The following is a 26,747-nucleotide window of genomic DNA, read 5'->3' as shown; positions in this document are numbered from 1 at the left end:
CACACACACAGCTGCCATCACACACAGACAGAGCTGTTATCGCACACACACACTCACACACAGCTGTTATCACACATGCAGCTGTTATCACACACACGCACAGAACTGTTACACACGCTCACACACACAGCTATTATCACACACACACTCACACACACACATTCACACACAGCTCTTATCACACACACACAGAGCTGTTATCTCTCTCACACACACACACACACACACACACACACACACACAGGCACACACAGGCACACACTCGCACACCCCTGTGCACACTCGCACACTCCACGCCCGGCTGTGCCCCTCCTGCAGCCCCCGGGGGCGAGGGCAGCGCGGATTCCCCGGCCCCGTGTCCCTCCCGTGTCCCTCCCGTGCCCGTGCCCGGCCCGTGTCCCCGGTGTCCCCGCTGTCCCGGCGGAAGGCGCCCGGCCGCGCTCCCCTCCCCTTCCGGCGGCCATGGATCCGGCCGTGGACCCGGCCATGGATCCGGGATGGGAGCCGGGCGAGCCGGGCGAGCCGAGCTGGGCCCGTCCCGGGGCGGCGCTGGGCGGCCGGGGGCTGCTGGCTCTGGCGGCGGCCAGCGGGGCGGCCGTGTGGGCAACGTGGGCCGTGCTGCTGATGCCCGGCTTCCGCCGCGTCCCGCTGCGCCTGCAGGTACCGGCACCCCGATCCCCTGCCCCGCTGTGCCTGCAGGTACCGGCACCCCTGCCCCGCTGTGCCTGCAGGTACCGGCACCCCGAACCCCCTGCCCCGCTGTGCCTGCAGGTACCGGCACCCCTGACCCCCTGCCCCGCTGTGCCTGCAGGTACCGGCACCCCTGACCCGCTGCGCCTGCAGGTACCGGCACCCCGAACCCCCTGCCCCGCTGTGCCTGCAGGTACCGGCACCCCGAACCCGCTGTGCCTGCGGGTACCGGCACCCCGATCCCCTGCCCCGCTGTGCCTGCGGGTACCGGCACCCCGATCCCCTTCCCCGCTGTGCCTGCGGGTACCGGCACCCCGAACCTCTGACCCGCTGTGCCTGCGGGTACCGGCACCCCGATCCCCTGCCCCGCTGTGCCTGCAGGTACCGGCACCCCTGACCCGCTGCGCCTGCAGGTACCGGCACCCCTGACGCTCTGTGCCTGCAGGTACCGGCACCCCTGACGCTCTGTGCCTGCAGGTACCGGCACCCCGATCCCCTGACCCGCTGTGCCTGCAGGTACCGGCACCTCTGACCCGCTGTGCCTGCAGGTACCGGCACCCCTGCCCCGCTGTGCCTGCAGGTACCGGCACCCCGATCCCCTGCCCCGCTGTGCCTGCGGGTACCGGCACCCCGAACCCCCTGCCCCGCTGTGCCTGCAGGTACCGGCACCCCTGACCCACTGTGCCTGCGGGTACCGGCACCCTGATCCTCTGCCCCGCTGTGCCTGCGGGTACCGGCACCCCTGACCCGCTGTGCCTGCAGGTACCAGCACCCCTGCCCCGCTGTGCCTGCAGGTACCGGCACCCCGATCCCCTGCCCCGCTGTGCCTGCGGGTACCGGCACCCCAATCCCTGTGCCTGCCGGTACCGGCACCCCTGCCCCGATCCCGGCCCCGCTGCCCGGCCCCCTGAGCCGCTGTGCCCCCACAGGTGCCGTACCAGCCCTCCAGCCCCCGGCAGGTGGCCAACACCCTGGCGCTGCTGCAGGGCCGCGCCGGCAAGACCGTGGATCTGGGATCCGGAGATGGACGGCTCGTAAGGGTCCTGGGGGAAATTGGGGTGACCAGGGTGGGCAAAGGGCAGGGAGGGTGGAGGGGACACCCCCACCCTGCTGCTGCCTGGCTTCTGGCTGGGCTTCTGGGTGGCCATCCTGGCTACAGTCCAGGACCATCCCCAGCGGTCCCAGAGGGTCCTCAGTGGTCTTAGACCGCTGTAGGTGGTTCTAGATTGCCCTGGGTGTCCCTAGGCTGTCCTAGGTGTCCCTAAGATGTCCCAGATGGTCCTAGACTGTCCTAGGCAGTCCTAGACTGTCCTAAGTGTCTCTAGACTGTCCTAGGTGGCCCTAGACTGTCTTAAATAGTCCTAGACTGTCCTAGGTGGTCCCAGGTGACCCAGCATGGTCCTAGGTGGCTCTAGACAGCCCCGGGTGGTTCTCGGCAGCCCTAGGTGGTCCAGGGTGGCTCTAGATGGCCATAGGTGGTCTTTGGCAGCCCCAAAAGATGCATGCAGGGAGCAGGGTGGCAGTGAGGGCTCTGGGTGGTGCTGAGCTCCAAGGTCACCCTGCCTGTGAGCCAGCAGGATGGGGTGGGTGGAGCTGGGCAGCAGCCCCTGCCCTCCCAAATGCTGCCCCACACTCAGCACTGAGCTGCTTTGGCTTTCAGCCCTCCCTCTCTCCCTGTCCAGGTGCTCGAGGCTTACAAGCAGGGGCTGAGGCCAGCCCTGGGCTTTGAGCTCAACCCCTGGCTGCTGTGCCTGGCCAACTACCGTGCCTGGAGGGCCGGGTACCACGGGAAGATCTCCTTCCTGAAGAAGGATCTGTGGAAGGTAACAGCATCCCGAGGGAGTGGATGTGCTCAGGGCAGGGCCAGAGCTCTGTTTGCCTCTCCAGGATGGATTTGCTGATGGCAGCTTGCACCTTCCCCATCCCACTCTGCTCCTGGGAGGTGGAAATCCATCCTCCTTTCCAGGGAATGCCAGCTGGGGCAGCCTGTGGCCAGTTCTGCTGCTTGGAGCAGCTCTGAGGAGAGGTCTGGGTGCTGCTGACAGGCTCACCTGCAGGGATGAGCTTCTCAGGCTGCCATGAGGTATTTGCAGCCTGACCAGAGAGAATCCATCAGGGAATGTGGGTCTGGGATGGTGCTGGAGGCAGGTGTTTCCCAAGATGTGCTGCTTTTGCACCCACACTTCCCCATCCCACATCTTTTGTGGCATCTTTGCTCCCTTCGAGTTTCCAAAGATCACCCACAAGCTTTGGACACTCAAGCAGTTGTTCCTGCCCTGCCTGCTGCTCGTTATTCCCCTTTTCCTTCTGGTTTAAGGTGAATCTCTCTGACTGCCACAACGTGATCGTGTTCCTGGCCCCCAGTGTGGTGAGTCAGCCCCTCACACCCTGAGTTCTTCTGGGCCAGCTCCAGGGGGCTTGTCTTGGGAAGGAGAGGGGATCTGTGGTGGAATAAGGCCAGGTGGGCATCCCTGTGGCTGGGTGGTTTGGTGCTGCCCAGCATTTGGATTTATGGAATCACAGAATCATGGAGGTTGGAAAATCCCTCTGGGATGGAGTCCTGCCATTCCTCCAGCACTGAGTCATGTCCCCACGTGCCACATCCATGTTAAAGCCCTGCAAGGATGGTGACCCCACCACTGCCCTGGGCAGCTGTGCCAGTGCCTGACCACCCTTTCCATGAAGGAATTTTCCCAATATCCAACCTGAACCTCCCCTGCTGCCACTTGAGGCTGTTCCTCTTGTCCTGTTGCTCCAAGTCCCAGCCTTACCCAGCCCTCTGCTTTGAAGGGTTGATGTCCCAGAAGCTGCCCCACGGTCCCTGGTGGCACTGCCACAGTCCCTGTGTGACTGTGTCCTAATGCTGCCTCCTGTCCCTGGCTGTGTCTCTCTCCCCAGAAGCCTCCCTTGGCCACCAAGCTCCTGGCAGAGCTGCCCGACGACGCCCGCGTGGTGGCCGGCCGCTACCCCTTCCCCTCCTGGAGCCCCAGCAGCACCCTGGGCCAGGGGCTGGACCAGGTCTGGGCCTATGACATCAAGGAGGTGCGGAGACAAGTGCAGGGCAGGGCCCAGCAAAGCCAGGTCTGACCCCAGCCTCGTTAAGCCTGGTTTAACAGCAGCCGCCTTAAGCCTGGCATTAAGGGTCAGAGCCACTCCAGCCCTTGGCTCAGCTCAGGACAGAGGTGCTTGGCCAGCATTTCTCCTGGGGACTTGCAGGGTGGCAGATCTCCATTTTCCAGAGCGTGAGCAAAGCAAGAGAGGAGAAAATCAGACCTAGAAATCCTGGGGTTAACACAGGATTTAAGGGATGAAACTCCAGTGCCTCTTTTTAAATGATTGCTGCTTTATTTCAATTTAAGTTTTAAAAATAAAGTTTTGGTTGATCATTCCTCTGAGGTTTTTGCTTTGTCTTTGAGCTGCTGGATGGTCCTGGAGTTGGAGCAGGTGCTGCTCCTGGCTTTGCTCTGCCATCCTTTCCAGCTCACCTCAGTGCAGGATCAGTTTGGCCCTGCTCATCAATATAATATTCCATTTTCCACTCAAACACAGAGGAAAATGGAGTTTTCCCACCACAGAGTCACAGAATCATGGAATGGGCTTGGTTGGAAGGGATCTTGAAGCTCCTCTTGTTCCACCCCTGCCATGGCAGGGACACCTCCCACTGTCCCAGGCTGCTCCAAGCTCCATCCAGCCTGGCCTTGGGCACTGCCAGGGATCCAGGGGCAGCCACAGCTGCTGTGGGCAGCCTTTCACCACCCTCCCAGTAAAAGAGCAGCTCATCCCTTTGTCCAAGCCCAGAACAAATCCTGGTCTGAGCCAGCCTTGGCTCTGTCTCACAGGTGAGGAGAGCAAGGCAGGAGCAGCCCTTGGTCCAGGTCCAGGTCTCATCCAGGAAAAATATTCCAGCAGGAGCAGGAACCTGTCCCTGCAGCCCAGCAGTGCAGAGCTGCCTGGGATCCCGGCCCTGTGTCCCAGGGGTGCTCAGTGAAGGGCAGAATTCCTGCAGGGCACAGCCCAGATGCCGTTGTCTGCTCTCATTTCAGTCCTGTGAATTTAGAGCAGAAACACCCACGTGGTTTCTCTCGCTGTTCCCACCTCGCAGCCTGAGAAGGATCCGTGCCTGGCACTCCATGAAGCACAGACCTCCCTTGCAGTGGGGTGTTCCCAAGGCTGGGGCTGCTCTGGCTCGTGGCTGGCACTGCTGGCACGGGGCACTGGGGGCACCTCGCTGCCCTCAGCCTTCCTCAGCCGCACGATCTCCTGCTTGTACCTGCAGTGGAGGTGCCACTGTCACCATGAGCAGTGTGGAGCTGACACTGTCACCATGAGCAGCGTGGAAGTGCCACTGTCACCACACATATGGAAACCCAGGGCACCCCAGGGAATATTTCTCTGTCTGCTCTGGGGTGCTCTGACCCCCAGGGGAGCACTGACCCTCATTCATGGAGAAAGTTTCCCAGACTTCAAGATAAACTAGAACCAACAAAAGTGTAAAATGATTATAGAGAGTTGTGTAGGTATATTATTTGGTGAGAGATTGAGGTTTTGGGATTTTTAGTCTGTTGTGGATGGAAGCAAGATGGAGGGCACAGGGTGTCATCCTGGGTTTCCTCTTCATGCTTCTTCTTCCTTCTTCTTCATGGGTTTGGGTGGCATTTTGTAATTGGGCAGAAAAATCCACATTGGGGGCTCTTTGGGATCAGTTATTGGGTTAAAAGGGAAAATAATCCAGGTGTCAGTTGTTAATTGGATAGTTTAGTCTTCAAAGACCTTGTACCAAGAGATTGTGGCCATTTTGTGCCTTCTAATGAAAAGCTGCCAAACTCACAGTAGTGAGACTGTTTTACTGATAAGAAATAACAAACACCTGAGTCTGCACACGAATTCCTGTCTCAAGTGCCTTCAATCCAGACCCAGATAAACCCACAACTGGGACCCCCACACACTCACAGTCCCTGGGCAGGGAGCCATGCCAGGAGCTGAGCCTGGCACACAGATCCCACAGCCTTTCCCAAAGAAAAGGCATTCATGGGCTGTGCCAGGAAAGGGCAGAGCCTGACCCAGCCCTTGGCAGGAGCAGGGGGATTGTGCCCTGACACACCTGCCCTGCTTGTCCTCTCCCTTCCCTGCTGCTCTCCCTGCTCCAGAGCAGGATGAGCCAGGGAAGGGGAACACAGATCAGGGACAGCTGGGAGGACTGAGGTTAGAACCTGTGAATCAATGAACTCTGAAGGTTTTAGGCTTTAGATGAGGCTTTAGATTTTAGGTTCCTGTGAAGGTTGCAGGGAAAACTTATGGCCCCTTCCAGGGCCTAAAGGGGCTCCAGGAGAGCTGGAGAGGGACTTTGGACAATGGCATAAAGTGACAGGACACAGGGAATGGCTCCCAGGGCCAGAGGGCAGGGCTGGATGGGATATTGGGAATTAGGAATTGTTCCCTGTGAGGGTGGGCAGGCCCTGGCACAGGGTGCCCAGAGCAGCTGGGGCTGCCCCTGGATCCCTGGCAGTGCCCAAGGCCAGGCTGGGCAGGGCTTGGAGCAGCCTGGGACAGTGGGAGGTGTCCCTGCCATGGCAGGGGTGACACTGGATGAACATTTGTGTCACTTCCAACCCTTTCCATGGTTGAGATGCCTCCCAAGGATGGGTGAGGACACAGGGCAGGACACCCGTGGTGTGTGGGGAGTGTCTGTCCTGCTGCCCTGTGGCACAAGAGGTGGTGGCAGCTGCCTGCACAGCTGGAGGAGCAGTGGGACATGGGCAGTGCTGTGGCAGGGCCAGTAGCACGGGGCCAGCACTGGCACCAAGGCTGCAGAGGGGTCCCCTGTCACCTGGCAAGGTGCTGGTCAATGTAGCCCTGCAGCTCCAACACCTGCTCCTCTGCCACCACAGCCCGAGTCAGCAGCTGGCTCCTCTGCTGCTCCAGCTCCTCCTGCAGGCACAGAACATGGAGAAAATGTGGAAAAAAAGAGATCTGTGCCATGGCAGTGATGTTGCCCCTCTCTGCTGTGTGAGTCTGACCTTCCAACCACTTTCCCACCACTCCAACCTCTCTGCCATGACACCTCCCTTCTTTTGGCCACAGAGGCAGGCCCCGTGCAGGTGTGGAGCTTTACACCCCCAGGGAATGAGCTTTACACCCCTAAGGGAATGAGTTTTATACCCCCAAGGGAATGAGCTTTACACCCCCAGGGAATGAGCTTTACACACCCAAGGGAATGAGCTTTACACCCCCAAGGAATGAGCTTTACACCCCTAAGGGAATGAGCTTTACACCCCCAAGGGAATTAACTTTACACCCCCAAGGGAATTAACTTTACACCCCCAAGGGAATTAACTTTACATCCCCAAGGAAATGAGCTTTACACCCCTAAGGGAATGAGCTTTACACACCCAAGGGAATGAGTTTTACACCCCTAAGGGAATGAGCTTTACACACCCAAGGGAATGAGCTTTACACCCCCAAGGAATGAGCTTTACACCCCTAAGGGAATGAGTTTTACACCCCTAAGGGATTGAGTTTTACACCCTAAGGGAATGAGCTTTACACTCCCAGGGAATGAGCTTTACACCCCCAGGGAATGAGCTTTACATCCCCATGGAATGAGCTTTACATCCCCAAGGAATGAACTTTACATCCCAAGGAATGAGCTCTACACCCCCAGGGAATGAGCTTTACACTCCCAGGGAATGAGCTTTACACCCCTAAGGGAATGAGCTTTACATCCCCATGGAATGAGCTCTACACCCCCAGGGAATGAGCTCTACACCCCCAGGTGTAAAGTGGTGGAGCACTCCCTCAGGTTGCTGTGGTCAGGGGAAGGCAGGACATGGAAGGGAATATCCCTGCAGCCAGCAGGAACCAGACTGGGAATACCTGATTTAGATTCAGCCTAGACTTGAACCAGGTCAAATAGAATCAAAGAATCGTGGAATTCTGTAGGAATTCATGAGGATCCAGGTGTTAACCTGGCACTACCAAGCCCACCACTGACCCATGTCCCCAAGTGCCACATCCACGTGTCCTATAAATCCCTTCAGGGGTGGTGATCCCACCACTGCCCTGGGCAGCTGTGCCAGGGCCTGACCACCCTTTCCATGAAGGAATTTTCCCAATATCCAACCTAATCCTCCCCTGGCACAGCTTGGGGCCGTTCCCTCTCCTCCTGTCCCTGTTCCCTGGGAGCAGAGCCTGACCACCCCGGCTGTCCCCTCCTGTCAGGAGCTGTGCAGAGCCACAAGGTCCCCCCTGAGCCTCCTTTTCTCCAGGCTGAGCCCCTTCCCAGCTCCCTCAGGCCCTCCTGGTGCTCCAGATCCTTCCCAGCTATTTTCCCTTCCCTGGACACCCTCCAGCCCCTCCACGTCCTTCCTGTCATGAGTGGCCCAGAACTGATCCCAGGACTGGAGATGTCCCAGCAGTGCCAGCATAGGGCAGCAATCAGCCCCAGTTTATTCCAGAGATGCCAAAAGTTTGTTCTGAAAAGTGGGCAGGAGTGACAAGGGGCTGCTCTCCTTGCTTTAGGAGCAGGGACAGTAAAGCCTGGAGACAGCACCAGCTGGGAGCTGCCAGCACTGCTTGGAGGGCTGAGGCCAAAGCCACAGCAAGGCTGCATGGAGAGTGATCCCCAGGGAATGGGCACGGCCCTGGGGCTGCCAGGGCTCCAGGAGGGTTTGGACACTGCTGCAGGGGTGCCCAGGGTGGCATTGTTGGGGTGTCTGTGCAGGGCCAAGGGCTGGGCTGGATGATCCCTGGGGGTCCCTTCCCACTCAGGATATTCTGTGACTCCATGGAAGTTTCCACCTCCAGGCTGGAGCAGCCCCAGGGCAGGGGCTGAGGCAGCACATCCCTGCCTGTGGTGAGAGATCAGCTTTGGTTCCAGTGGCTGTTCCAGCCCTTACCTGGGTGTTGAGTGTGAATTCCCGGAGCTTCCTCTTGACCTCTGCCCAGCCCTCCTCATCCAGCTGCCTGTGACAGAGGAGCTCACATGGATCATGGCCAGACACCAAATCCAGCCCTGCACAGATCACACAGCTCCACACAGATCACAAAGAGCTCACACAGCTCCACAGAGCTCACACAGATCACACAGATCACAGAGCTCACACAGATCCACACAGCTCACACAGCTCCACACAGCTCACACAGCTCACACAGCTCACACAGATCCACACAGCTCCACAGAGCTCACACAGATCACACAGATCACACAGATCACAAAGAGCTCACACAGCTCCACAGAGCTCACACAGATCACACAGATCACAGAGCTCACACAGATCACAGAGCTCACACAGATCCACACAGCTCACACAGCTCCACAGAGCTCACACAGATCCACACAGCTCCACAGAGCTCACACAGATCACACAGATCACACAGATCACAAAGAGCTCACACAGCTCCCACAGATCACAGAGCTCACACAGATCCACACAGCTCACACAGCTCACACAGCTCACACAGATCCACAGAGCTCACACAGATCACACAGATCACACAGTTCACACAGATCACACAGCTCCACACAGATCACAAAGAGCTCACACAGCTCACACAGATCACACAGCTCCACACAGCTCACACAGATCACACAGCTCACACAGATCACACAGATCACACAGCTCACACAGATCACACAGCTCACACAGATCACACAGCTCACACAGATCACACAGATCACACAGATCACACAGCTCACACAGATCACACAGATCACACAGAACTCACACAGCTCCACAGAGCTCACACAGCTCCACACAGCTCACACAGATCACACAGATCACACAGAGCTCACACAGATCACACATACAGATATATAAATCTATATGTCTACATGAATACAGACATACATACACACACACATATGCCTAAACACACATCTACATCTACAGCTATACATCCAAACTGACCATTTTAGGTATATGATCATGTGTCAGTTATTTGCATGTTATTACTTATTAATAAAGGTACTAGTTACATATTTAGAAAATCTGTCAAGTGGAAATATTGTTCTGATACAGATGTGGCTGATGTTATAGAGTCATTTTCTGTAGATGCCATTTTAATATTTGGGAGTATTTTTGCATTCATTTTTTTTGTGAAAAAGATATGCTCAGATCTATTTTGGCACATCAGAATATTTTCTAACCACCATACTGATGTCACAGAGATTTAATTAGGAAAGCCCAGAAAAATAAGAGGAGAACTGAAGTTCTTTCAGAGAAAACTCTCAGGAGACAATGGGTAACTGTGATTCTTTCAATTTCAGGGCCAATCATCATATTTTAACCCTCAAAAATCTTAATAGTGATTTCTTCTTGTGAATGTAAAATGAATTGCTAGGCTTTGTTGCAGGTAACAGTGCTAAGTTATGAATGCTGATGGCCTTTTTGTACAGCCTTAAATTACATTGAAAAAGATACAATTTCTTTAATTAAAAAGCTGCACTGAACTAATCCCTCTAGATGAAAAAATGAAAGTTTTAAGCAATCTCTTTCTGCTCTGGGAGAGAAAAGCAGACAATACCATAACAGGTCAGGAACATGAGCTACAGAGTTTAGCCAAGAGCTGCACAAGCCAGTGCCCATCCCACCACCATCCTCAGAACCAGAACCTTTCCTCTCCCGGTGCCCAAACCTCCTCAGGGCGTGGGGGCACTCACAGCCCTGCAGCAGCCCGGGGCTGTTCCCGGGCACACCAGGGCAGGCAGAGCCCTGGCTCTGATGGGAGCCATCGGTGCCAAGGGCTGGCAGTGCCCTGGCGGGAGCAGGGAGCCCTCCTGGGCACCGAGAGAGCTGAGCTGTGCCGTGGGAAAGCCCTTCCCAGCCGCGCCAGCCTCGGGGGAGAATCCAGGCTGTCACACACATCTTCTATGGAAAATCCTTTCCTTAGGACTTTTCCTCCTGAGAAGCTGAGAGGCCTCAGGAACAAAATGTAACCAATGGTTATCTGCTGCTGTGGAATGCAACAGGTGCATCTGGGATTGGGCTCATGTGGTTGTTTCTAATTAATGGCCAATCACAGTCAGCTGGCTTGGACTCTGTCTGAGACAGAAGCCTTTGTTATCATTCCTTCTTTTTCTATTCTTAGCCAGCCTTCTGATGAAATCCTTTCTTCTATTCTTTTAGTATAGTTTTAATATAATATATATATAATAAAATAATAAATCAAGTCTTCTGAAACATGGAGTCAGATCCTCGTCTCCTCCCTCATCCTCAGACCCCTGTGAACACCATCACACCAGGTCATGCTTGATGCTGGGGAATTTGGGCTGGGGAAGGCAGGAATGCTTTGTGCTCCCTTTGTGCTTCCCCAGCTCCCTCCAGCACCGGGAGATCCCGGCTGGGCTCCTGTGGGAGCCCGGGGAGAAGGGAACGATCAACAGGGCACCGGGGCAGCTCCTAAATCCCCGCGGCAAGGGGGAGGCAGAGCTGGGCTTCAGGTGTGAGAGGAACAGCAGATTTGTCTTTCCAAACACGCTGGTAGATAAAACCAGCACTGGGAGATAAAAGTAACAATGGGAAGGATTCCATTGATTGATGAATGGGAAAAGGTATTTGCTTTTACAAATAAATTTTAGGTTTGCTGGTAAATGAAATTGGATATTGAAAGATGAAAGAAAGAATGAAGAAGAAAAACCCTTAAATTCCATGAGAATTTAAAATTAAAAGGGAGGGTTATACATTAGAGGGAAACCTCTGGGATCAGACTTTGGGAAGTCTGAACCTCTCAAGTACCTCAGAAATGGGGAAAGAGAGAAGGGAAATGTGGGAAATTGGGATAAAAAGGAGGCTGCATCCTCCAAAAATTAGAGAGACCCCAGTGGAATGCCCCATGGCCTCTCCCTTTATTCAAATAAAGCCAGAAAAGGACTCCCCTGTCTTTTTTGGACATAAACCTCTGGTGTTTGTGGATTAATTTTCCCAAGAGGTGCCTCTGAGCCCAGCCCGTTCTCTGCAAAGGCAAGAGGCACCGGGAATTGGGGCTGGGAGAACACCGGGAATTGGGGCTGCGGGAACACCGGGAATTGGGGCTGCGGGAACACCGGGAACTGGGGCTGGGAGAACACCAGGAATTGGGGATGTGGGAACACCGGGAATTGGGGCTGCGGGAACACCGGGAATTGGAGATGGGAGAACGCCGGGAACTGGGGCTGCGGGAACACCGGGAATTGGGGCTGGGGGAACACTGGGAATTGGAGCTGCGGGAATTTGGGATGTGGGAACACCGGGAATTGGAGCTGCGGGAACACCCGGGCTCCCGGGAACACAGGGAATTGGGGCTGGGGGAACACCGGGAACTGGAGCTGCAGGAACTCCAGGGCTCCCGGGAATTGGGGCTGCGGGAACACCGGGGCTCCCAGGATTGGGGCTGTGGGGACACCAGGAATTGGGGCTGCGGGAACACCGAGGCTCCCGGGAATTGGGGCTGTGGGGACACCGGGGCTCCCAGGATTGGGGCTGTGGGGACTCCAGGGCTCCTGTCTCCAGCTGGAGGAGCCGGGTAACAGCACACAGGTTAACCCAGCAGAATTTGGAGCGTGTGGGGTCTCATGGCAGTTAAAATAACCCCAAATGATGAGATGCATCACTGAAATTCAGGTTCTGGACCTTGCATGCCCTGCTCCTGTGGTGTCTGCCCAAATCGCTGCATTCACTCACGGACCTCTGCTATTTTCAGTATGGAACACATGGCAGAGGCTGGTTGAGGCTCAAGACACCCCTCCAGAGCCCAGGGGCTCTGGCACTCACCCACACCTCAGTGCTGGCATCCAGCTAATGGAATATCTGACATGTTTTCTAGGTGACCACGTCTTTTAGAGGGCTGAAAAACCCCAGCTCAGGTTTCTCCTGTGCTTTGTTCCACCCCTCCACAGCTATAGCTGGTAGAGTTTTAGCAGGATAAAGGAGCAGGGGAAGAGACCATCAAAATGTAGCAATTTCAGGGTTTGTTGGGAAGCCAGGGAGATGTCAGCATGGTGGCACCAAAGGATTCCAGCCAAACTCCTGCACTGGGAAGGAGGAAAAACAGGACTATCTCAAATTGGTGGTGTCTCACAGGCCTTTCTCAGGTTGTGATCCACCAAAGCACTTGGGCATGTGCTTAACTTTGGCTTTTAAAGAGGTCAGTGGGGCTAAAAACATGATTAAATCAAATATGTGCTTAAGAGCTTTCTTGGATCGAGGCCCAGTGACCAAAGCCTCTTCCTGCAGGAAGAGGGGACAGCTGCCTCTTCTTCCCAGAGCAGGCCCCTTTCCCTGCCTATTGCTGCCTCCAGCCAGGCAATCAGGATCCCTCAATCCACACATCCATGGGAATTTGGAATGGCAGATATCCCAAGGAACAAACAGCACTTACTGCTCCGGAGGCGCTGGGAGGGCAGAGGCTCCTTTCAGGCTTTTCTGGAGGCAAAGGAAGAACAGAATTCCTGTGAACATGAACCCATTGCAATCCCAGATCCAGCCACTTTCAGAGAAATCCTGCCATGGAATGGGTTAGGCTGGAAGGGGCTTTTGGGATGATCTGATCCCATGGCAGGGACACCTCCCACTGTCCCAGGCTGCTCCAAGCCCTGCCCAGCCTGGCCTTGGGCACTGCCAGGGATCCAGGGGCAGCCCCAGCTGCTCTGGGCACCCTGTGCCAGGGCCTGCCCACCCTCACAGGGAACAATTCCTTCCTTACATCCAACCTAAATCTCTCCTCTGTTAGTTAAATCCATTCCCTTTGTCCTGTCACTGTCTGCACATGTAAAATGACATTATTCCTCTTTTCTGTGCCCTTGGAAGTGGCACAAGGTATCCCAGCACTCCCACAGCCACCAATGCCACAGCAGGGAAACCATGGGTTGTACAATCTGAAGGTTTCAGGTCTCCCATCCTCTGAATTTCTAAATAAATGCATCCTGTGCAAATCAAGGCCCACATTTGCCCAGTGGGAGGACGCTTCCCCATCTCTGGCAGTGTCCAAGGCCAGGCTGGATTGGGTTTGGAGCTATCTGGGATGGTGGAAGGTGTCCCTGCCATGGCAGGGGTGGTGTCACTGTCATATTTTATGAAAAATCCTCTTCACCCAGGATTTTCTCCTGGAAAGCTGAGAGGCCTCAGCTTCTCCTATGTTTACTACTCTAAAATGTAGTCTAAAGATTGTTTATTCAACATGTGAATTGTTTTAACTTAATGACCAATCACAGCCAGCTATGTCAAATCTCTGAAGAGTCATGAGTTTTTATTATCATTCTTGCTAAACCTTCTGTCTGTATCCTTCTCTATTCTTTAGTATAGTTTCAGTATTAATATAATATAATATAATATAATATAATATAATATAATATAATATAAATTAGTTTATATTATATATACTAATATATACTATATATATTATATATATTATATATTAGTATATACTATATTAATATATATATTTCAGTATTAGTATAATAGAATATAATATATATTAATATATAATAATATATACATATATATTAGTATATATAATACAGTATAGATTAGTATATAATTATATACATAATATATAATATATATTAGTATTCTTTAATATAATGTAATAACATAAAATAATTAATCAACCTTCAAAAAACATAGAATCTAATTCTCATCTCTCACCTCATCCTAAAAACCCCTGCAAATACCACAAACAGTAACCCCGAGTGTGGCATTGATCCCCCCTTTGTGGAGTCACAACACAGGGGTGGAAGAAGATGAGCTTTAAGGCCCCTTCCAACCCAACCCATTGCACGATTCCATGATTCTGTCCCGTGGAGATGACTGTTGTGTGCCCTGCCTGTGGTCCAGGCACAGCAAACCCTCAGGGAGAGCATGGATGTGGCACGTGGGGGCATGGCTGAGTGGTGGTCTTGGCAGTGCTGGGGGAACTGTCACAGACATCTTTTCTGAAAAATCCTTTCTTTAGGATTTTTTCTGCTGAGAAGCTGAGAGGCCTCAGGAACAAAATGTAAACAATGAATACCTGCTACTGTGGAATGCAACAGGTGCATCTGGGATTGGTCTCATGTTGGATGTTTGTAATTAATGGCCAATCACAGTCAGCTGGCTCAGACAGAGAGTCCGAGCCACAAACCTTTGTTATCGTTCTTTCTTATTCTATTCTTAGCTAACTTTCTGAGGAAATCTTTTTTTCTATTCTTTTAGTATAGTTTTAATGTAATATATATAATAAAATAATAAGCCTTCTGAAACATGGAGTCAGATCCTCATCTCTTCCCTCAACATGAGACCCCTGTGAACACAGTCACAGGGAACAGTTGGCCTTGGTGACCTGAGAGGGCTTTTCCAACCTAACCAATCCTACAAATGCCTTGAGGAAGGGGCTCATGAAGGGGCTCATGGCACTGTCCCCAGCTCCCTCCCTACCTGCTGCAGCTCCTGCAGCTGCACCTCCAGCTTTGCCTTCTGCTCCCGCAGGCGGTTCAGCTCCCGGGAGCTGTTTGTCAGCAGCTCGGGGTCTGTGATGGACAAGTGGAGCTCGGCAGGGCCACAGTCCATGGCACTGCTGCCCAGGGTCCGGATCTGCTCCCGCTGCAGCCTGAAACCAGCACGGGGTCACTCCCTGCCCGCCCTGCTGCTGACACCGCCAGAGCTCTGCTGCTCCTGGGGGTGCCACTCGCTGGGACCTGCTGGTTCTGGCCACCTGCAAAGGGAAACTGGGAGAGTTTCTGAAGGGAGCTTGTCCTAGAACTATTTGTGGCTTTTCTACCACGAGTATTTCTGCTGCTTCCCACAGCCCAAGCTGCCGAGAGAGCTGAGAGCGCTGCAGGGATGGGCTGGGAGGTGGAGCTATTTGTGGTACCTCTGCCTTTCCACACCATCCACCGTGGGATCAATCTCTCACCCTGCATTACAAGTGGGAGGAACATATGTGCAAAGCAGCTCCATGGGGTTCAGAGCACCCTGACGTGCAGCTGGAGGCAGCTTGATGCTGGATTGCCAGGAGCAGGGGGATAAATGCACATTCCAGACCCTCTGCTCCACCTGGGAGCCCTGCCTGCCTCCTCCCAGGGCAGAGGTGGCTGCCGTGGGGCTTTTCCAGCTGGCCCCGAGGAGGAGGTGCTGAGGTTTACCCATAGGCAATGAGCAGGTTCTCGTGCTTCTTGGCCAGCTCCTTCAGGCCTTTCCTGTAGCCCCGGGCTGCCCGGGCCAGCTGCTCCTCCCGGCGCCTGTAGGAGGCCTGGATGTCCCTGAGCATGCTGTCCACAAAGTTCTGCATGGCAGCGTGGCCAGCTGGGGCTTTGCTGTGTCCTGGCACGCTGCTGGGTTTGCTGTCCATGTAGTTCTGTAAGTGCACAGAGAGGGAAATCCAGGGGGAATGGCTTCCCACTGGGTTAGAGGGGATATGGGGAAGGGATTGTTCCCTGGGAGGGTGGGCAGGCCCTGGCACAGGGTGCCCAGAGCAGCTGGGGCTGCCCCTGGATCCCTGGCAGTGCCCAAGGCCAGGCTGGATGGGGTTTGGAGTCACATGCTCTAGTGGAAGGTGTCCCTGTCCATGGTAGTGGGTGGCACTGGATGGGCTTTAAAATCCCTTCCAACCCATTCCATGGTTCTGTGGCAGCCCCCCCATCCAGATTTCCTGGATTGTCATTGAGCTTCTGTTGGGACTTTTCTTGTCAGATTACATGGATTAAAAAACCCTTTCTTTACGTATTTAATTTATTGTCTGCAGCCTACAAGAGGAGGGTGCCAGTGTGGAGACACCTGAGGGAACAGCTGGAGCTGGGCCAGGCAGGGTCAGGCTGGATTTTGGGAAAGGTTCTTCCCCCAGAGGGTGCTTGGCACTGCCCAGAGAATGGGCACAGCCCCGAGGCTGCCAGAGCTCTAGGAGTGCTTGGACAGCGCTGCCAGGGATGGCCAGGGTGGGATTGCTGGGGGCTGGATCCATGATCCTTGTGGCTCCCTCCCCACTGGGGATACCCCATGGCTCTGTGACCCCCGGGGGTACCCACGGCCAGGTCCCCGAGGCACTGGGCCAGCCGGCACCGATACTCCTCGTTCAGCTCCTTCAGCTGCAGCTGCAGCCGCGCGTTCTCCGCCTCCACCTCCCGCAGCCGGGCCTGGGACGAGAGCAGCACCTGGCACAGCACACACAAACCCTGCTGGCCTCCTCCTCCTCCTTCCTAAGAGCTGAGGGTCTTCATTCCCAGATATTTGGCTTCACTAGAGCTGGGAAGGTCCTGGGTTTTCAGAGGAACCCACTGGAAATATTTATAATCCCTATTCCCCTGGCACTTTCTGTCATTTGCCACCCCCCACCCCGGTGGTTCCACCAACTCTTTCTGAAAACCAGCGAGCAAAATTCCTCCCACCAGCTTTGCAAGCAGCGCTTCCACCACGTGCAGGAGGAAACTGCACGGGAGAACCTCGGTGTGCCAAACTCCCTGCAGAGGGAGAGGAGCTGGAGCACCGGGATTGAGGCTGCCCAGCCCTGCTCACCGCTGAGTGCTCCGCCCGCACGGCCCCGGCCGCTCCCTTCGCCTCCTGCAGCTCCTGCCCCAGCGCCAGCCTGCACACACAGCGGGAAACGGGGCTTACTGCAACTGCCCGAACTCCTTCATCCCAGGGCCAGGCTGGATGGGGCTTGGAACAAGCCTGGATAGTGGAAGATGTCCCTGTCCATGCCAAGATAGGCTTTAGGGTCCCTTCCAACCCAGCCCTTTCTGGGGTTCTGTGATTCTCCATAGGTCTAACACAGGCAGCTTTGGGAAGAAAATCACTTTGGAATGACAGAAATCTCCCAGCAGCAGCTGCCAGCCTCCCAAAGTGTGTAAACAGTGTCACAAAACCTCTCCCCACTGAGGATGAACACCGTCCACAGTTCAGAGGGTTGAGTCCTGCAGCATTCCTGCTGGAACAGCCCTTCCTGGGACACTAACCCCGTTCCAAGGTGATGGAAAACCCCCTCTGTGGGTAAGGGCTGGGCTGGATTAATCTCTGGGATGTCACACGTTTGCTGTGTGCCACAGAGAGTGGATTTTCAAGGTGTCCCTGGAGACCACCAACTTTCACCTGACAGCTCTGAAGAGCCTTGAAAACATCAGGTTTTCCTTCCTGGCCTCACTCCTTCCCTGTACCCCCCAAAGGCAGGCTGCCTCCCCTCCTGCTCCATGGCTCTGATCCAGTCCCACAAACACCTGGCCAAGCAGAGGGACACTCACACTCGCTCCTCCAGCTTCTGCTGCTGCTCCTCGTGCCTTTTCTTCAGTTTTTCCAGCTCTGCTTTTATGTGATCCTGGTTTCCAAGCAACTGAGGGACAAATGAAGAGGAAGATGAGGCATGAGGCTGTGTGAAGAGAGGACAAAGTGAGGAGAGCCTGGAGCTGAGCCCTGGTCCAGCTGAGCAGTGCCATGCTGGGGGAGGGACTGGTGTGGCTGGGAGGGGCAGGAGTGGTGTCTGCTGCCAGCCAGGGCACGCGCAGGGGCACATGTGTCCCTCTCACGTTGAGAGTCAGATTCCAGCAGGAGCTGGTGGTGGAGCCCAAGCTGGTTCTGCAAGGGCTGCAGATGGGGAGGAGGCAGGGACCGTCTCTGTGCTCTCAGTTTTGGGTTCTTCATCACCCCCAGATTTCTCAAGTGTGAGAAAGAAGAAAAAAAATTCTCCTCTGCATTTGTTGGCTTCTAAGCTCCTGTCTGTGTTCCCCTGCCAGGGCACGGACCCAGGGAATCACCTCTGCCCTCCTCAGCTCTGCCTGCACATCTGCAGCTATTCCTGTCTCGTTTTGTAACTGCAGGGTTTAAAAAAAGGATTTAAAATGAATCAAGGCATCAGCTGATCCACAAAACTCCAGTTAGCAGCAGGAGGTGCCAGCCACAGTTGGAATCAATCCCCCTCTGCTTCCCAGGGATCCTGCAGCAGACCCCTGCACACTCACGTTTCTTTCCAGCTCCTGCTGCTCGTGGTCAGAGGCAGCTGCATCCTCGGGCTGCTTTGGGGAGAGAGAAGAAGGGGCCTGGTGGATCCCTGTTCTCCAAGGGCTGGTGGAAGGGCAGAGGGTCCCTCACCTTCCCCCTGTGAGCAGAGCGGGGCTGTCCCGCTGCTCTCGCTCTTCCAGGCCCCAGGGAGGATGGGTGGGCCAAGCCAGGGGGGAGGCTGCCCTCCTTGGCCAGGCTGAGCAGCTCCTGGGTCAGCTCCTCATTCCTCATCACCTGCAAGGTCAAACAAAAAGGAAAGAACTTCTGAAATTCCCCTCTGGCCAGCACATCCCTGCTGCTCCTGGTGTGTGCTCCAGGCAGGCACCCCCTCCCCCCTCCAAATCAAGTTTTAATTTTGGTTCTGTCTCCTATGTCCAGAGATAACAGTGATTTTCTGCTTCCCATGGAAATACACTGCCCCACAGCAGGGTAATTCCCATGGAATGTTCTCCCTCTGCACATCCCACACTCAAATCCACACTCAAACCCTGTGCCAGCTCTGCCACCACCTCTGCAGCCTCCAGCTCCCTCCTCACCCCCACCCTGCACCCTCTGTTCACCTTCCCAACACTTCAGGAACATCGTTTCCCACGGAGCAGCTTTGAGCAATGCTGGGCCCCACAGCACAAGGAGAAGGGTCAAGTCTTCTCCATCCATGGATCCATGGATCCATCCATCCATCATCCATCCATCCATCATACATCCATCATCCATCCATCCATCCATCCATCATCCATCCATCCATCCATCCATCCATCCATCCATCCATCCATCCATCCATCCATCCATCCATCCATCCCTCATCCATCCATCATCCATCCATCATCCATCCATCATCCATCCATCCATCCATCCATCCATCCATCCATCCATCCATCCATCCATCCATCCATCCCTCATCCATCCATCATCCATCCATCATCCATCCATCATCCATCCATCATCCATCCATCCATCCATCCATCCATCCATCCATCCATCCATCCATCCATCCATCCATCCATCCATCCATCCATCCATCCATCCATCCATCCATCCCTGCAGATGACACATTCCCAGGTGGATGGGATGCCTCCCCAGCCCACAGCCCGGTGTGGGCAGTGATTCAGAGCAATGCTGCTGTGAAGTGACACATTTCCAGAAGATAAAGAGGATGTGAATGAGGAAAGCTCCATTCCAGGTGATCTGGAGGGAACACTGAGGGAATTCATGTCTCCCGGGAGGGTTTCTGTGTAGATAACAAAGCTCTGATGGGGTTTATGACTGGGGACAAGCTTGAGTAATTGTTACCATGGCAGTGAATCGGAGGATGGGAGGCAGAGGTCATCTGAGTCATCCGTGGAGAGAATAGCTTATCAAAAGATAGCGCGGGGTGGGCTGGGGGAGAGCGGGGAGAAAGGAGCTGCCAGAGAGGTGAGATGTACAGCTGTGAGAGCTGACAGCTCCGCACAGACAGCTCCGCTTGTTCCCCGGCTCCCAGCGATCCATCTGCAGCTGTCAGCCCTGACAGTTTGATCGCAGGGGTCACAAGGACCGGTTTAGCCAAAAAAAAAAAAAAAAATAATTCAAAAAAAAAAAGGGGCAGTCTCCGGTTAGAGTTGGGCTCCGCTGCCTTTCCTGAGCTCCCGAGCTTGGTGTGGCTCCAGGGAAAACTCCGGCGTGGGTTTGGGTCCCCTCGGGGGCTGCCACCGAGCCTGGGGCACAAAAGGAGAAGGAAACGGAGAGCGAGGAAAGGTCAGAGCCTTGAAAAGGAAGAATTTACAGCGAGTCAGAGAACAGGCACCGAGTGCCTGCCCGGCATCTCCCTTGAGGCGCTTCCCGCGGGCTGGGCAGGGCCGATCCTGCGGGATCCCGCACAAAGGAGCCGCCACAACCCGCAGGCTCCGGCTGCTCCCGGCCAAGGGGCCGTGAATGAGCTCCCGAGCCGCTCCTGCGCCAAGCAGCCATGACAACATATTGGCAAGGTCACAAGTAGCACTTGTAATTGGGAATGTGTAAAAGGTTCATTGTCTCCCCCAAAGGAGCGCCAGGGAACGGGAGGGGGCAGAACCGCAGGCTGCTTTTCCCATTTCCTTTGGGAAAGTCCGCACTGGGAAAATAATGAGCAAGAGGCCCATGTCCCGACAAGTCCCAGGCTGCCAAGTTGGAGCCTCGCTGGCTTCAGGCAGGGATTTTTGGGAGTCGGAGCCAAGGAACTGGGGTAAACTCCTTGGCACAGGGAGGACATCCAAGGAATTCACCTCTGGCTTCTGGCCCTGCTTCAGCACTCAGAGCAACCTGCTCTGGGGGAAGGTGTCCCGTGGCAGGGGCTGGAATCAGGTGGGGTTTAAATTCCTTCCACCCCAAAGCATTCCTTGACTCTATGGATCCTCAGGATGAGATCTGGCACAGAACTGAATCCACATGCTTTCACCCTCTGAACCATCCCAGGATCCATGTGAAAACTGTGTGTTATTACCTCCAACCTGCTCAACCCATCATTTAGAGATGTCAGCTGCCTGAAAATGCCGGTTTTGACAAACACATTGCACCCCCTTGGGGACGAGAAGCAGCTGAGAGCGCTGATGGCTGAGCTGCTCCTCCCTGAGCCCGGCAGGAGCGGGAGCAGAGCTCTGCCTGTGCTCCAGCGGGATCGCAGGGTGGGATCACCCCCTGCAGGAGCTGAGTTGTGAGAAATTCCCAATTCTCAGCTCCTGGGAGACAAACGATGTCTGCCCAAGGGTGATCATTGTCCTGCTGTGCCACTGCCCGTGCAGGCACGCCGGAGCAGAGCAGCATTCCTGCTGCACATCCTCCAGCACAGCACATGGAAAACCAGGTCACTGAGCTGAGGCAGCGAACGCTGCTGGGGGAGGGAGGGAGGGAAGGGAGCGTGTCAGTCATTCCATCCCATTCAAAAAGCGGGAGAAGCGGAGGGGGAGAGGAGGGGACAGAGGAAGCGCCATTGAAGTAGCCAAAGAAATACACAAATCTGGGTCCAAAAGCCTCCGGTTAATCATTGCAGAGCGAGCAGGCAGCGGGAAGGTCTGTGTCTCTTAAGGAACCGTCGGACACTTGCTTGAATTCGGTGTTTTTATAAACTTTTCCACCTGAAAGCTGCCAGGCCCCTTCCCGCCGCCCGCAATGAGAGCGGCTCCAATCCGTTCACGTGCGGGCTGCGCAAGCCAAGCAGAAAAAAGGGAAACAAAGGGGGCTGGCAGCGCCGGGGGAGCGGCCCCCGCAGCCCCGCCGTGACCTCCGGGCAGCGCCGGCAGCGGGAGGGCCCTGCCCGAGGGGGAACGGGGACGGGCGGGGCAGCGCTGCCCTGTCCACAGCTCTGTCCTCATTCCTGTCCCCAGCCCTGTCCCCAGCCTTGTCCCCATCCCTGTCCTCATTCCTGTCCCCAGCCCTGTCCACAGCTCTGTCCTCATTCCTGTCCCCAGCCTTGTCCCCAGCCTTGTCCCCATCCCTGTCCTCATTCCTGTCCCCAGCCCTGTCCACAGCTCTGTCCTCATTCCTGTCCCCAGCCTTGTCCCCATCCCTGTCCACAGCCTTGTCCCCATCCCTGTCCTCATTCCTGTCCCCAGCCCTGTCCACAGCTCTGTCCTCATTCCTGTCCCCAGCCCTGTCCCCATCCCTGTCCTCATTCCTGTCCCCAGCCCTGTCCACAGCTCTGTCCTCATTCCTGTCCCCAGCCTTGTCCCCATCCCTGTCCCCAGCCTTGTCCCCATCCCTGTCCTCATTCCTGTCCCCAGCCTTGTCCCCATCCCTGTCCACAGTCCTGTCCACAGCTCTGTCCTCATTCCTGTCCCCAGCCTTGTCCCCATCCCTGTCCACAGCCTTGTCCCCATCCCTGTCCTCATTCCTGTCCCCAGCCCTGTCCACAGCTCTGTCCTCATTCCTGTCCCCAGCCTTGTCCCCATCCCTGTCCACAGCCTTGTCCCCATCCCTGTCCTCATTCCTGTCCCCAGCCCTGTCCACAGCTCTGTCCTCATTCCTGTCCCCAGCCCTGTCCCCATCCCTGTCCTCATCCCTGTCCCCAGCCCTGTCCACAGCTCTGTCCTCATTCCTGTCCCCAGCCTTGTCCCCATTCCTGTCCCCAGCCTTGTCCCCATCCCTGTCCTCATTCCTGTCCCCAGCCCTGTCCTCATTCCTGTCCCCAGCCTTGTCCCCATCCCTGTCCCCAGCCTTGTCCCCATCCCTGTCCTCATTCCTGTCCCCAGCCTTGTCCCCATCCCTGTCCACAGTCCTGTCCACAGCTCTGTCCTCATTCCTGTCCCCAGCCTTGTCCCCATCCCTGTCCCTATTCCTGTCTCCAGCCTTATCCCCAGTCCTGTTCCCAGCCTTGTCCCCATCCCTGTCCCTATTCCTGTCCCCAGCCCTGTCCACAGCCCTGTACCCGCTACTGGCCCAGCCCTGTCCTCATCCCTGTCCCCAGCTGTGTCCCCATCCCTGTCCACAGCCCTGTCCCCATTACCAGGGCAGGTCTGCAGGCCCTGGGAGGAGGAGCTGGGTTACATCAAATCCCCAGAGACAATTCCCTGGCCAGGCTGTGCCGTGTCACAGCTCAGAGCCTGGACATATCCTGGCTGGGTGTGCTGGGACCCTGAGCCCCCCTGGGCTGGGCTGAGCCCCCTGGGGCAGCAGTGGGGGTGGATTCTGTCCCTCTGCCCCACTCAGGTGAGACCCCACCTGCAGAGCTGCCCCAGCCCTGGGGCCAACAGCAGCAGGACCTGGAGCTGCTGGAGAGAGCCCAGGGGAGCCCATGGAGATGTCCCAAGGGCTGGAGCCCCTCTGGAGCCAGGCTGGGAGAGCTGGGGGTGCTCACCTGGACAGGAGAAGGCTCCAGGGACACCTCAGAGCCCCTTGCAGGGCCTAGAGGGGCTCCAGGAGAGCTGGGGAGGGACTGGGGACAAGGCATGGAGGGACAGGACACAGGGAATGGCTCCCACTGCCAGAGGGCAGCTGTCACAGACATGTTTTATGAAAAATCCTTTCCTTAGGATTTTTCCTCCTGAGAAGCTGAGAGGCCTCAGGAACAAAATGTAACCAATGATTATCTGCTGCTGTGGAATGCAACAGGTGCATCTGGGATTGGTCTCATGAGGTTGTTTCTGATTAATGGCCAATCACAGTCAGCTGGCTCGGACTCTCTGTCCGAGCCACAAGCCTTTGTTATCATTCCTTTTTTTTCTATTCTTAGCCAGCCTTCTGATGAAATCCTTTCTTCTATTCTTTTAGTATAGTTTTAATATAATATATATGATAAAAATACTAAATCAAGTCTTCTGAAACATGGAGTCAGATCCTCATCTCTTCCCTCATCCTTGAACCCCTGTGAACACCATCACAGACAGGGCTGGATGGGATATTGGGAATTGGGAATTGTTCCCTGTGAGGGTGGGCAGGCCCTGGCACAGGGTGCCCAGAGCAGCTGGGGCTGCCCCTGGATCCCTGGCAGTGCCCAAGGCCAGGCTGGGCAGGGCTGGGAGCAGCCTGGGACAGTGGGAGGTGTCCCTGCCATGGCAGGGGTGGCACTGGGTGGTTCTTGTGGACTTGGTGACCTTTAAGAGGTGCCTCAACAAGAACCTTGGTACAACTGCATGAGAAGCCTCCCTGGACCTGAGCTGTGATGGGGCTGCACAAATGAAAGCCAAGCAAGGCCCCTGCAGCCAGGGAAGGTGAGGAGGAGCTGGATCTGTGGGATAACCCCTGGGATGAGCTCTGGGATAACCCCTGGGATGACCCCTGGGATAACCCCTGGGATGACCCCTGGGATGACCCCTGGGATAACCCCTGGGATGAGCTCTGGGATGAGCTCTGCAGACTCCTCACCTCCTTGTCCAGCTCTCTGCCGAGGGCCAGGTAGTTGCTCTTGAGGATGATGAACTCCTCCCCCAGCTCCTGCCGGCTGCTCTCCAGGCTCTGCAGGCGCTCCCGCAGGGAATCCCGCTCCTCCCGCAGGGAATCCCGCTCCTCCCGGAGCCCGGCCCTGCCCTGCTCCAGCTCCTGCACCCGCCTCTCCAGCGCCTGCATCTGCACAGGGGGACAGCAGGGTCACAGCAGGGTCACAGCAGCACAGCAGCCCCAAAGCCAGGGGGGATTTCACGGGAATTCCTCGGGATCTGGGGGGATTCAGCTCCCTCTCAAGCCAGGAGGAGATGCAAGCAGGGCACAGGGGTGTGCTGTGCAGAGCTGGGGGAAGGGGCTGCAGGGCTGCAGGGGGCTGTTCCCAAAGTGGCACCATCGTTTGCAGCTGGAAGTTCTCTGTCTCATAACGCTCCTTCATCCTGTTTGTCTCGATCTGGAGATCCACGAGGTCTTTGGAAATCTGGGAGACACAAAGTGAAGGCCATGGGTGGATTCTGAGGCCAGTGTGATGTTTGAGCACAACACAGCCCCCCCAGAAGGAGGAATTCCCCCCAGATTTGTGCATCTAGTGGCCATCACAGCTCAGCTCCCTCCAACTCCCAGAGTTTTACCTTCAGTTTTTCCTCTTCACTCAGGACCATCCTGGCTGGGAGGTCTGTCCTGGATCCAGGCAGTTCCCCCATCTCCTCCTGTGGGTCTCCAGGCTGCTGCACCTCCTGGTTCCTGTCCTCCAGCTGCACCTGGAGGCACAGAGCAGCTCCAGCTGGGCCCCGCTCTCCCCCTGCCCAGCCCACCCCTGCACATCCAGAGCCTGAACAGATCCCAGCCAGGCTTCCAGCAGCCATTTCTCCCCTGTGGGGAGCATTTCCTTGGCAGAGTGCTGGTTCCATGAGCTGGGAAGGGGCTGCAGACCTTCATAGCTGGATTTTTGGGCAGCAAGGTGCTCTGTTAGAATACTCACACTCTCATTCTCTGCAGTAATTCCAAAATCCATGTGCTCAGACGTCAGGGGCTCTGCACAGGGCTGGGCAGGCAGTGACTGAGGAGCCCAGGAAGGATCTCTAAGGAACTTCTCCCGGGAGGTTCAGCACTGTTGCTACCAACTCTGGTTACCAGAGGCTCCCACCTGGATTTTAAGGTGGCTCCAAACCTTCCTGCCACCCTGGGGACAGAATTCAGGACATCCCTCTGGCTGCCCTGGATGGCTCAAACCCCTGCCAGGGGGCTCAGAGACCCTGACACAGAGCCCAAGAGCCCTGTGCCTTTGCTTTTTAACCCATGGAAAAAATTACCAACCTTATGTGAGGATCTGCAAGCAAAGAAAGTCTAAGTAGAGTAATAGTTAGTTTGTCATGGGGTGAAAAATAGATTTTTGAGGTTTTTGGAATGGGGGTTCAGGGGGCAAGATGGAGGAATCTGGGTGTGTCCTGTCCTTCTTCTTCTTCTTCCTGGACTCCATCTTCTGGGTGATGGTGGCACTTTTGGATTGGTTTAAGGTAGAAGCTCACTGTCTAACACAGGTGATAGGTATTGGGAAGTTATGGTAAATATTGTACATGTAGTTTTTAGTATAAAAAGATAACACTGCCCTGGGGGCAGGCAGAGTGCCTCTGATTGTCTTGCTGAACAGACCTCAGCTGGACAGAAAAAGAATTTTATAGATAAGAAACAATAAACAACCTTGAGACCAAGAACTGAAGAGTTCTGACTCCTTCTTCGATTACTGGACTGGGAAAAGGGAATTTGTGACACATCTCAGGGTCACTGAAATCCCAGAGCTGGGAGCTGCTGGAACTGCCCAGGAGGATCCTGTGCCCCCAGCTCAGCAAGAGCCCAGGGCAGGCAGGGAGGGGGTACAGCCCTGTGGGGACCATTCCCAAAGGTGGCTGCAGGGATGGCCTCCATCTCCAGGACAGGGACATCCCAGGGCTGACAGGAGAGAGGGAGAGGGAATTTCTACATGGGCCAGCAGTGATGGGACAAGGGAGGAGATGTTAAAGTAATAGAGGAGAAATTGAGAATGAATAAAGAGCAGGGATAGATGGGAATTAGGAATTGTTCCCTGGGAGGGTGGGCAGGCCCTGGCACAGGGTGCCCAGAGCAGCTGGGGCTGCCCCTGGATCCCTGGCAGTGCCCAAGGCCAGGCTGGGCAGGGCTTGGAGCAGCCTGGGACAGTGGGAGGTGTCCCTGCCATGGCAGGGGTGGCACTGGATGGGTTTTAAGGTGCCTTCCCATCCAAACCATTCCATGATTCCAAGGGCTGATTAACCC

The 26,747-nt window shown here is 55.5% G+C and overlaps 2 protein-coding genes across 3 annotated transcripts; one reads left to right on the top strand and one right to left on the bottom strand.

Moving 5' to 3' along the window:
* The first annotated feature begins 467 nt into the window (after positions 1-467).
* Positions 468-4,078, top strand: ANTKMT (adenine nucleotide translocase lysine methyltransferase). 2 transcript variants are annotated; one of them, XM_066561240.1, is made up of 5 exons: positions 468-660; positions 1,620-1,724; positions 2,373-2,513; positions 3,008-3,058; positions 3,589-4,078. In XM_066561240.1, the coding sequence occupies exons 1-5, from the start codon at positions 487-489 to the stop codon at positions 3,775-3,777; spliced, it is 660 nt and encodes a 219-aa protein (XP_066417337.1). In that variant the 5' UTR covers positions 468-486; the 3' UTR covers positions 3,778-4,078. The 2 variants fall into 2 exon arrangements, with proteins under 2 accessions (XP_066417337.1, XP_066417336.1); XM_066561239.1 differs by having other exon boundaries at positions 468-699.
* CCDC78 (coiled-coil domain containing 78) lies at positions 4,022-25,366 on the bottom strand. Its single transcript, XM_066561244.1, has 15 exons — positions 25,088-25,366; positions 24,850-24,936; positions 24,441-24,641; positions 18,717-18,860; positions 18,587-18,637; positions 17,873-17,961; positions 17,151-17,220; positions 16,664-16,789; positions 15,785-15,996; positions 15,078-15,249; positions 13,045-13,088; positions 8,586-8,652; positions 6,518-6,618; positions 4,834-4,960; positions 4,022-4,735 (listed from the first exon to the last, which is right to left on the bottom strand). The coding sequence occupies exons 1-15, from the start codon at positions 25,364-25,366 to the stop codon at positions 4,730-4,732; spliced, it is 1,776 nt and encodes a 591-aa protein (XP_066417341.1). The 3' UTR covers positions 4,022-4,729.
* Positions 25,367-26,747: the final 1,381 nt, after the last annotated feature.

The sequence above is a fragment of the Molothrus aeneus genome, chromosome 16 (genome assembly GCF_037042795.1).
Source record: "Molothrus aeneus isolate 106 chromosome 16, BPBGC_Maene_1.0, whole genome shotgun sequence".
Taxonomy (NCBI): domain Eukaryota; kingdom Metazoa; phylum Chordata; class Aves; order Passeriformes; family Icteridae; genus Molothrus; species Molothrus aeneus.
Note: the sequence above shows the minus strand (reverse complement) of the source record. Positions and strands in the feature narration are given on the sequence as shown.

Bases quoted from the DNA above. Each gene is read 5' to 3' on its own strand.
- CCDC78 (XM_066561244.1), bottom strand. From the start codon at position 25,366: ATGGAACCAGCACTCTGCCAAGGAAATGCTCCCCACAGGGGAGAAATG. The intron at 17,221-17,872 runs GTGAGTGTCCCT...CTGTGTGTGCAG, and splicing joins CAGAAGCTGGAGGAGCGAGT to GCTGGCGCTGGGGCAGGAGC. The intron at 13,089-15,077 runs GTAGGGAGGGAG...CTTTGCCTCCAG, and splicing joins AGCTGCAGGAGCTGCAGCAG to AAAAGCCTGAAAGGAGCCTC.
- ANTKMT (XM_066561239.1), top strand. From the start codon at position 487: ATGGATCCGGGATGGGAGCCGGGCGAGCCGGGCGAGCCGAGCTGGGCC. The intron at 700-1,619 runs GTACCGGCACCC...GTGCCCCCACAG, and splicing joins CTGCCCCGCTGTGCCTGCAG to GTGCCGTACCAGCCCTCCAG. The intron at 3,059-3,588 runs GTGAGTCAGCCC...CTCTCTCCCCAG, and splicing joins TGTTCCTGGCCCCCAGTGTG to AAGCCTCCCTTGGCCACCAA.